Raw genomic sequence first — 11,660 nt, 5'->3', positions numbered from 1 at the left:
TAGTAAAAGGATATATTCAAGTTAACTATGGTTTATTTGTAGGAGCCATAGGTATTCTGTCTACCTTCCTAAGTGTATGACATCTTCTAGAAATTTGTAAAATGTAGCTTAGCTGGTAAAGTAATAGGTTATGGAAGTATCTAGCATCCAATGGTATTTAGAAATACTTTAACAAGGAAACAATGTTTCACAGGCATTGAGAAACATTTGATTTTTAAAAAAATAAAATGATGAGGGATTTGTATATGTTACATAATAGTTTTTGTATTTCGTTATTAATGGAGATTTGTTGTTGTTGTTAGGTGCCATTCAGTTGTTTCCAACTCATAGCAACCTTATGCAGAACAGAACGAAACACCAATTGGTCTTGCACCATCCTCACAATCTTTGTTAAACTTGAGTCCAATTGCTGCTGCCACTGTGCCAATCCATCTCATTGGGAGTCTTCCTATTTTTCACTGACCCTCTGGTTTAGCTAGCATGATGTCCTTCTCCAGGGATTGGTCCCTCCTAATAATGTGTCCAAAAGTATGATAGACAAAGTCTTGCCATACTGACTTCTAAGGAGCATTCTGGCTCTACTTATTCCAACACTGATTTGTTTATTCTTCTAGCAGTCCATGATACTTTTAATATTCTTTTCCAACACCATAGCTCAAATGCATCAAGTCTTCTATGGTCTTCCTTATTCACTATCTAACTTTCACATGCATATGAGGTTATGGAAAATACTATGACTTTGGGTCAGGCACACCTTAGTCCTCAAACTGACATTGTTGCTCTTGAAAATTTTAAAGAGGTCTTGTGCAACAGATTTGCTTAATGGAATATGTCATTTGATTTCTTGACTGCTACTTTCATGATAGTGGATTCAAGCAAAATGAAGTCTTGGACACCTTCAGTCATTTCTCCATATATCATGATGTTATTTATTGGTCCAGTGGTGGGTCAAGTGAGGATTTAAATTTTTTTACATTGAGGTGCAATCCATACTGAAGGCTATAGCCTCTGATCTTCATCAGTAATTATTTTAAGTCCTTTTCACTTTCAACAAGCAGGGTTGTATCAGCTACATATCACAGGTTGTTAATGAGTGTTCCTCCAATCCTGATGCCATGTTCTTCTTCATATAATCTAGATTCTAGAGTAATTTGCTTAGCATACAGTTTGAATAAGTATGGTGAAAGAATCCAACTCTGGCATACATCTTTCTTAATTTTAAATCATTCCATGTCTTCCTGTTCTGTTGGAACAACTGCCTCTTGGTCTAAGTACAGTTTCTGCATGAGCACAGTTAAGTGCTCCAGAATACTCCGTATCCACAGTGTTGTCCATAGTTTGTTGTGATCCACAGTCAAAGGCCTTTTCATAGTCAGTAAAGCTCAGGTAAACATCTTTTTGGTATTCTCTGCTTTCAGCCAATATCCTTCTGATGTCAGCAATGATATCCCTTCTTTCATGTCCTCATCTGAATTTGATTTAAACCTCTGGTACTTCCCTGTCAGTGTACTGTTACAGTGTACTGTTTTTGAATTATCTTTAGCAAAATTTTACTTGCATGTTATATTAATGATATTGTCTGATGACTTCCACATTCCATTGGGTCACCTGTCATTGGAATTGACACAAATAATGGGTCTCTTCCAATCACTTGGCTAGGTGCTGTCGTTCAAATTTTTTGGCATAGATGAGTAAGTGCCTCCTGTGTTGCCTCACTTTGTCGATACATTTCAATTTGCAGTCTATCAATTCCTGGAGACTTGTCCTTTGCCAATGCATTCAGTGCTTTTTGAAATCCTTCCTTCAGTACAATAGGCTCTTGATCATATGTTACCTCTTGAAATAGTTGAACATTGATCATTTCTTTTTAGTACAGTGACTATGTTTATTCCTCTGTTTTCTATTGATGCTTTCTGCATCATTCAATATTTTGCCCATGGAATCCTTCAACATTACAAGTTGAGGCTTGAGTTTTTGTCATCAGTTCTTTCAGTTTGAGAAATGCTGAGCATGTGCTTCCCTTTTGGTTTTCTAGCTTCAGGGTTTTACATATTTCATTGTGTAATGCATTGTTTTCTTGAGCTGCCCTTTGTAATTTTCTGCTGTCAAACTTCCTCATTTCTTCCATTTGCTTTAGCATTTCTATGCTGGAGAGCAGTTTCAGAGTCTGTTGTGACATCTGTTTTGGTCTTTTCCGTCCTTCTTCTCTATTTGATGACCTTTTGCTTTCTTTCTGTATGATATTCTTGATGTCATTCCACAACTCTTCTGGTCTTTAGTCATTAGTATCTAATGCATCAAATGTGCCCTTTGAGTGATTTCTAAATTCATGTTGGATATGTTCAAGGCCAAATTTTGGCTCTTGTAGACTTGATTTAATTTTCTTCAGCTTCAGCCTGAACTTGCATATGAGCAATTGATAGCCTGTTCCACAGTCTGCTCTGACCTTCTTTTGGTTGATGATACAGAGCTTTGTCTCTTTCCACAGATGTAGTCAGTTTGATTTTGTGTTTGCTATCTGGTGAGGTCCATATGGGTAGTCGTCTTTTATGTTATTTTTAAAAAGGTATTTACAATGAACAGTCATTGGTCTTGCAAATTTTAATCATGTGATCTCCAGCATCAATCTATCATCAAGGCCATATTTTCTAACTACTGATCCTTCCTCTTTGTTTCCAACTTTTGCATTCCAATTACCAGTAATTATCAATGCCTATTGATCAATTTCTGACTGAAGAATTTGTTATAATTCTTCAATTTCATCATCATTTGTTTTAGTGGTTGGTTTATAATTTGAAAAATAGTAGTATTAACTGGTCTTCTTTGTTGGCCTATTGATATTATCCTATCACAGACAGCATTATACTTCAAGATAGATCTTAAAATACTATTTTTAATGAAGAATGTGACACCATTCCCTTTCAATTTGTTATTCATGGCATAGTAAACCATACTATTGTCATATTCAAAATGTCCAATACCTGTCCATTTCTGCTTACTAATGCCTGAAAAAAAAAATCTTTATTTGTTCCATTTTATTTTTGGTAATTTCCAATTTTCCTAGATTCATACTTAATACATTCCATGTCCCAATAATTGATGGATGTTTGCGACTATTTCTCCTCATTTTGAGTTGTGCCTCATCAGTAAATGAAGGTTCCAAAAGGTTTACTCCATTCCATCATCATGGTCAACTTTATCCTTGAGGTAGCTCTTTCTCAGTTGTATTTTGAGTGCCTTTCAACCTGATGGGCTCATATCTGGCAATATTCTGGTGCAAGTCATCATGTTTTACTATTCAATAATCTGGTGCTGACAGTGTTCCACTGCTATTCATAAGGTTTTCAGTGACTGAATAGTCAGAAGTAGTTCATCTCTTCTTCTTCCTAGTCTATCTTATTCTGGAAGCTCAGCTGAAACCTGTCCATCATGGGTGTATCTTGCTCATATTTAAAATGCAGGCAGCATAGCTTCCAGCATCACAACAACACACAAGCCACAATAGTAAGACAAACTGACAGACGAGTGGTGAGATGGAGATTAAGTATTTTACCATCATTCTATTGATATTTTTGACCCATGTTTCTCAGAATGACATAGCATACAATAGCAATTGAATTGTTAAGCATCTGTAATTCCTTATACTATATACCCCCTGCAAGACCAAGGAAACACTCATTATCTCAATGTTCTGAAGAACTCTTCCTTCATATTTTCCCAACATGTGGACATCAGTTTGTATTTAATAATTTTAAGTTTTCATACCTTTCTATCTCAGAGCATTTCATTTTTTTTGGTTTTCAACAAGCTATTGGCATTTGGTTATAGATGATAATATGTCTTATTTTTCAGCAATCTAACTTGTTCCTAAAAATCTTTTAGGTAAATATTTTAACTAAAGTCTTTCTGTAAACTTCAATCACTGAGTATAAAAAGTTGTCCGAAAGCACACACTGTGAGATTTAGACATCAGCAGGCACTCTACTGCATAGTCCCACATTCTCTTTGTTTGGTAGCTGATGTTTGAATGCATTTTCTGTCTTAACATGACTGTTATATTTCAGGAAGTAGCGTAAGTCTCCCATGCTTTATAATGTGTTGAACCCTTTAGTAATCAACAAATAAAAGCACTGCTTTAAAATGCTGACCAGATTTGGTTTTTCTTCTGCTTTTTATAGGAGGAACTCTCTGGAATGAAAACTAGAGTGCAAGTAGTTGTGCTTGAAAATGACAAGCTTCAGCAAGAGCTAAAATCTCAAAGAGGAGAGATGACAATGAGAGAGCAAACACTTCTGGATGCATCTGTGAGCATTTTTTAAAAACCATATTAGTTTGCTTAATTGGGGGAAAAAAATCACAAACCCAAAATTTGATTAAAAGTAAAAGAAAACAAAAACCAGAAATATACAATGATGCTGGGAGGGAGAGATGTGAAGTCAGAAAACAAAGGGGTATTTTGCCCCAATTACATTTGCTTTTCTTCTTGCCCCAAATATTCCTTCCTATCCTTTCCTTCCTTAAGGAGCTCTGGTAGTGTAGTGGTTATGAATTGGGCTGAAAACCACAAGGTCAGCAGTTCGAAACTACCAGCTGCTCTGCAGGAGAAAGATTAGGCTTTCTGCTCCCGTTAAGATTTATAGCCTTGGAAACCCTTTTCAGGGTTGCTATGGGTTGGAACCTACTCGACGGCACTTAACAACAACAGCTTTTAAGCTGTTAAAATTTGGCAGAAGTGTTATGTGGGATTCACTTGAGGTGTCAGCAATTAAAATTCACTGTGGTAGAATGAGTTCTGACCTAAAATTAGTTAATGGTGCATTTACTCCCTTTATGTTTTTTCTATACTGAAAGAGTACATGTGAAAGCAGAATGTATGTTATTAAGGAAGGAACATGAGGCCTTGTGTTAATCTAGAAGCTACACAAAACCTTAGCTTGTATTTAATATATATATACACAAATTGTTGTATTTCTCTCAATTTCCCTTGAGTTCTAAAATCCAATAAATCTAATTAGTAGCTTGGTGCAGCAGAAAGAACAATGCCTGAGGGTCATCGGATCAAAATAGCATTGTCCTTTATAAGCTGACTTTTAGTAAATACTTGGGAGGACTTTCTGAGGCTTGACTTCATTGTTCCTCTGTTTCTTTACTAATAATTCAAGAAGATTGGCCTGTGTTAGGAGTACTTGAACTTCAATATGAATAACATTCATTTGAGGTACTTGTTGATCATATAGATTTCTGGCTCTGTCTCCTGAGGGTTTGAATCTACTGATCTGGATTGGGTCTTAGGAAAATAAATTTTAAGCTAGTGCCCCAATTGATTCCTGTAATGGTGGACCATATTTTGAGGATCAACTATATTTTACACAAAGTTCTTTCGGTGATCTTTAAATAGCACTTAAATTTATTTTCTGTTTGTGACTTGTCAGAGATACTTTTGCCTTAAAAATGTTTTTCACTCTTTTACTGTCCCCATCCACTGTCATGGAGTTGATTTCTATTTACAGTGACCCCATATAACTGAGTAGAACTGTCCCATAGAGTTTCCAAGGTTGTAAATCTTTATGGAAACAGACTGCCTTATCCAAGGAGCAATTGGAAGGTTTGAACCACCAACCTTTTAGTTAGCAACCCAATGCTTAACCTACTGCACCACTAGGTTTCCTCTTCTTCTACTATGGTGTTGTTAAGTGCTATCGAATCTGTTCTGACTCATCAAAATCCTGTATAGGGTTTCTGAGAGCATGTGGTGGGTTTGAACTACCAACCTATAGTTAGCAGTCCAGTGTTAAACCTAAAGCATCACACCAGGGATCTCTTTCACTATGTTGTTGTCAACAAGTGCTATCAAGCCAGTTCTGACAGATAGGGATCCGTATAGGTTTTCCACAGAACGACTGGTGGGTGTAAACCACCAACCTTGTGGTGGTTAGCAGTCCAGTGCTTATCCTACAATATCACACCAGGACTCCTCTTTTCCTGTGTTGTTATTATTAAGTACTGTAGAGTTGGTTCCAACTCATAGCTACACTATATAGGGTTTCTGAGGAGCAGCGGATGGGTTTGAACTGCTGACCTTGTGGTTTGCAGTCTAATGCTGATCCTAGTTAATCATAGCTTGTGTAACTTTTTGATACAGATTCAAGTTTCCATGGTGAAGGAAGTTTTAACATTGTCTTGAAGCTTTATAGTAACTGATGCTGCTGTTAAGTGCTGTTGAGTTAGTTCCTACTTGTAGTATCCCTGTATAGGGTTTCCAAGGCTGTAAATATTTGTGGTAGCAGAAAACCTGCCTCATTTTTCTCCTGCGGAGCAGCTGGTGAACTCGAACTGCCAACCTTGTGGTTTGCAGTCCAGTGCTTTTCCTGCAGAACCACAGCACTCCCTGTAATAACTGGTTGTTGTTGTTAAGTGCCATCAAGTTGGTTCTGACCCATAGCGAACCTGTATAGGGTTTCTGAGGAGTGGCTGGTGAGCTTGAACTGTTGACTTTGTGGTTCAAACCAACTTTGCAGTCCAGCGCATTAACCCACAGCGCCACGCCAGGACTCCATAAAAGCTGGTGGTTGTTGTTAAGTGGCATTGAGTCAGTTCCGACCCATAGCAACCCTGTAGAGGGTTTCCGAGGAGCTGCTGGTGAGCTTGAACCGCAGACCTTGCTGTTCAAATGGCTTTGCAGTCTGGCGCATTAACCCACAGCGCCATACCAGTACTCCCATAATAGCTGGTGTTGTTGTTGTTGTTATGTGCTGTGGAGTCAGTTCCGACTCACAGTGACCCCTACAGGGTTTCCAAGGCTGTAAATCTTTACAGGAGCAGAAAGCCTTATCTTTCTCCCACAGAACAGCTGCTAGTTTCGAACTGCTGACCTTGTGGTTCGCAGCCCAATTCGTAACCACTACACTGGTAGTGCTCCTTAGTTTTGACTTAATCATGATGCCTCAGTGCTTTACCTAGGTTTCCTATAATATTATTTTTGACATGTTTTTTAACCTGATACCTAATGTTTCATTTGTAATCCTTGAGTTGTGTATGCATTATAATTTACGATTTAGAACCAGCTGGTTTTAACTGTGAATAACAGTGGGCTGATTAGTATTTCAGTTAATTTTTCTGCAGTTACATTTTAGTTTATAATCAGCTGTTTTCTCTTCAGTATGAAAGTTGTTTCTGAAGGTTTACATAATTATTAAGATTAATGGTTAAAAATGAAATCTTATTTTTATGTAAATTTGAAGATGATAAGCCACTTAGAAAATACATAGCATTAGTTCATTTTAAAGTTTACTCTTGCTTTTCTTCCAATTATGTAGTCACCTAACAAGAATTGACTCAATTATTCGTAGTCTTTAATATTTATACAGTGGCCAAGAAATGACAGAAAGGGAAGTTAGGCAGACAAGTGAATCAGAGGGCAAAAGGAATGAGTAATAATGCAAAAGAGGAAGGAAATGATGGTAAGAGCACACATGTCTTTCAGTAGAAACACAAGAAAGCTTGCCAATGAAAACTGCAGCCATAATTACAGAAAGGGCAAGGTTTTAAAGATTTTCAAATTTGTGTGTGTGCACACGTATGTACATTTTAGTCTTCACTGGAGCTAAAATGCAATGCAAATATTTAAATAATTGTTGCATCTGTATCATGTCACCTTGATCCATTTTGATAAAACTTCTGGTGAAAGTATACACAGTTAAGGATACACCATTTCAACAATTTCTACATGTACAATTCAGCGACACTAATCATATTTGTCAAGTTGTGCTACCATTCTTGTAGTCCTTTTCCAAATTATTATACTACCATTATCTTAAACTCAGGAGCTCTGGTAGTGTAGTGGTTACGAATCTGGCTGCAAACCGCAATGTCAGCAGTTCAAAACTACTAGCTGCTCCACGGGAGAAAGATGAGGCTTTCTGCTTCTGTAAAGATTTACAGCCTTGGAAACCCAGTGCAGGGTAGCTATGAGTCGGAACCGACTCGATGGCACTTAATAACAACAACATCTTAAACTCACTGCTGCCCCCTAAGCTTCCCATACAATCTTTGAGTTGATTTGATCTCACACAGATAATTCTTTAAAAGAGCACAATGCTCAAAGCGAACATACTTAATTAAGATAAGCAGTTTTTTGGTTTAAAGAACATGTGAGAAAAGTTTGAGTTTAAAGTTTAAAGGTTATTTCAGGACAGTAGTATCAGGGGTGCATCCAGCCTCAATGGTTCTAGAAAATCTGGACACCACTTACAGCTCTAAATTCTATTCCTGATCCTTTTAATCAGGATTCTGTATAGATTTGATATCTATTTGTTTAAAAAAATTGTGCTTTAGATAAAAGCTTATATAGCTTATTAGTTTTCCATTCAAACTATTTCACACACAAATTTCCCTGTGACATTTATTACAATCCCTACAAAGTATTAGTATTCTCCCTGTTTCCAACTAGGGTTCCCTGTTTCCATTTCAGTTTCCCTGTCCCTCCCTACTTTCTTATCTTGGTTTTGGGCAAATGTTGCCCTTTTGGTTTCATATAGTTGATTGTCCTGAGGAGCACATGCTATTTGTTTTATAATCTTGTCTATTATTTGGATGGAAGGTGGCTTCTGGGAGTGTCTCCAGTTTCAAATTAGAAGTTTTCTCAGAGCGGTTGTCTCAAGGGTTCTCTAGTCTCTTTCTGACCAGTAAGTCTGGTCTTTTCTTGGATTTGAATTTTGTTCTATATTATTTTACCCATTCTAACTGGGATCTTTTATTGTGATCTTGGTCAAAGTGGTCATCAGTGGTAGCTGAGCACCATCTAGTTCTTCTGTTCCCAGGTTAGATGAGGCTGTGGTTCATGAGGGTCATTTATTCTTTGGCAGAGTGCTTCCTTGTATATTTGTCTTCTTTATCTTCTGCTCCAGGTGGAAAGAGACCAATCTTTGCTTCTTAGATGGCTACTCACAGGCTTTTAAAATCCCAGACACTACTCACTAGAGTAAGATGTAGAGCATTATCTTCATGAACTCTGTTTTCTCTATTGACCCTGATGTTTCCTGAGGATATGGTCCTTAGCCTTCAGATTCAGTCCTAATATCTAAATAGTTTCTATAATTGTACCCCTTGTATATTCTATTGCATATATGGTATACATGCAGCATTTGCAAATCTGTATGTAGAAATGTCCACCATCATGCTATATAAAGGAGAGCTTCAAAAAGCTCAAGAAAAATGGAGTTCAAACATAATGCAATTTTTCTTGAACTTTTTGAAACCCCCTCATATGTATGCGACTTCCCTCACTAATTTTTTGTGGTGTTGCTATGTGCCATTGAGTCTGTTCTGACTCACAGTGACTCTATGCACAATAGAACCAAACACTGCCTGGTTCTGTACCATTCCCACTGTTGTTGTTATGTTTGAGCTCATTGTTACTGCCACTGTGTCATCCCATCTCATTGGAGGTTTGCCTCTTTTTTTTTTTTGCTGACCCTTCACTTTACCAAGCATGTCCTTTTCCAGGAACTGGTCCCTCCTGATAAAATGTCAGCGTATAAGAGATGAAGTCTTGCCATGTTCACCTCCAAGGAGCATTCTGTTTGCACATCTTCCAAGAGAGATTTATTAGTTTTTCTGGCAGTCCATGGTACTTTCAATATTCTTCTTCAATACCATAATTCAAATGCATGAATTCTACAGTCTTCCTTATTTATTGTCCAAAATCCATATTCATCTGAGGCTACTAAAAGTACCATGGCTTGGGTCAGATGCATCTTAGTCCTCAGGCTGACCACTTTGGTACCTACACACAATGGAATACTATGCAACTTTTAAGAATATTGTAAAACACCTGTAAAACACCTCACAACGTGGACCCTGCACTGGGTTTCCAAGGCTGTAAATCTTTACAGGAGCAGAAATCTGTAAAACACCTCACAACGTGGATGAAACTAGAGGACATTGTGCTGAGTGAAATCAGTCAATCAGAAAAGGACAACTATTGCATGAGACCAGTGTTGTAAAAAATTAAGATTTTCTTGCTACATGAAATATTCTATGATGGCTACATGGGTTGTGGCTGGTGGTGAAGTAAAAAAAAAAAAGTGAATAAAGGTAAACACTGCTAACTGATGGTACATGGAATGGATTACAATCATTGTAATAACATGAAATGCATAATTTGTTGACTGCGGGACTGATGATCTTGTCTGTAAACCTTTACTCAATTCACAATAAAAAGTTTATTTAAAAAAAAAAGGTACCGTTCGTTTGCCAGAAAAACAAACATATCATTCTTGGAAGAAGTATAGCCAGGATTGCAAGACTTCATCTGGATACGTTATCAGGAGGGAGCAGTCTCTGGCAAAGGACATCATGCTAAGTAAAGTGAAAGGCCAATGAAAAGGAGAAAGACCCCAAGGAGATGGATTGGCACAGGTCCAGCAGCAATAGGCTTAAGCCTAATAGTACTTGAGGATGGTTCAATACTGGGCAGTGTTTCATTCTGTTGTGTGTAGGATCACTGTGAGTTGGAGCCAACTCAACAGCACCTAACTACAACGACAAAATAAACATATCTAGTTTTTCCAGCACCTTTTGTTAAAGAGACTTTCTCTTCCTCACTTAATGGATTTAGTTTAGTTCCTTTGTCAGTGATTCACCTACAGAAGTGATTGGATTTATTTTTGAGTTCTCAATTCTGTTCCATTGGTCTGTATGTCTGTAACAGACTGTTTTGACGACTGTGGCTGTATAGTAGATTCTGAGGTCGGGGAGTGTGAGACCTAATTTTTTCCTCTTATTCAATAATGCTTTGTTTATCCAGGGTAGTTTTGCTTTCCACATAAAGTTGGTGATTAATTTTTCCATCTCATTAAGGAATGTTATAATTTGGACTGGGATTACATTATATTTGTAGACCATTTTGGTAGTAAATGTGAACTCTATGAGCATGTTATGCTTTTCCATTTATGTTGACCTCTTTTGGATTTGTATTATAGTTTTCCTTGTGTAAGTCTTTTACATCCCTGGAAGTATTTTACCTTATTAAGGGTGATTATATGTTGGTGTGGTGCATAGAATAAGCACTGGACTGCTAACTGAAAGGTCGGCAGTTCAAACCCACCAGCCACTCCTAGGAAACCCTATACAGGGTCACTTTTAATTGGAACTGATTCGATGTCATGTGACAATAACAACATTATAGATAAGAGTCCTAGTGTGGTGGTGTAGGATAAGCACTGAACTGCTGACTACAAATCTCCCTACCATTCCTCAGAAATTCTATAACGTTTTGCTGTAAATCGGAACTGACTTGACAGCACTTACCAAGAACAACAACATTATACATAGTATTGTTTTCCTGATTTTCTTTTCAGAGTTCTCTTTGTTAATGTTGTTGTTTTTAAGTGCCATCAAGTAAGTTCCAACCCATAGCAACCCTTTATATTTGAGGAATCCAAATATGTTTTTGTGTTGATCTTGTATCCTGCCACTTTGCTGAAATCTTCTCTTAGTCCTAGTAGCCTCTAGGATTTTCTAGCATGCCATCTATGAAAAGACCTAGTTATACCTCTTTTTTTTTTTTTATGTTTTATTGTGAATTATATGATAGTTTACATGGGAGTTTAGTTTTACAGTTTAGTTTTACATTCATTCCATCGTATATCATCTCATTG

At 37.2% G+C, this 11,660-nt stretch overlaps 1 protein-coding gene across 1 annotated transcript in view; it reads left to right on the top strand.

Annotated features, from left to right (window-relative positions):
* SDCCAG8 (serologically defined colon cancer antigen 8) overlaps positions 1-11,660 on the top strand; it is a gene marked incomplete at its 3' end in the record, with an annotated part of 318,486 nt that overhangs the window by 48,633 nt on the left and 258,193 nt on the right. Inside the window, exon 5 of the mRNA XM_006871153.1 lies at positions 4,179-4,304. Coding sequence (XP_006871215.1) covers positions 4,179-4,304 — 126 coding nt within the window. The remainder of the gene's footprint in view (positions 1-4,178; positions 4,305-11,660) is intronic.

The sequence above is a fragment of the Chrysochloris asiatica genome, unplaced genomic scaffold (assembly GCF_000296735.1).
Source record: "Chrysochloris asiatica unplaced genomic scaffold, ChrAsi1.0 scaffold00161, whole genome shotgun sequence".
Classification (NCBI taxonomy): domain Eukaryota; kingdom Metazoa; phylum Chordata; class Mammalia; order Afrosoricida; family Chrysochloridae; genus Chrysochloris; species Chrysochloris asiatica.
This window is presented reverse-complemented; position numbering and strand designations above follow the sequence as displayed.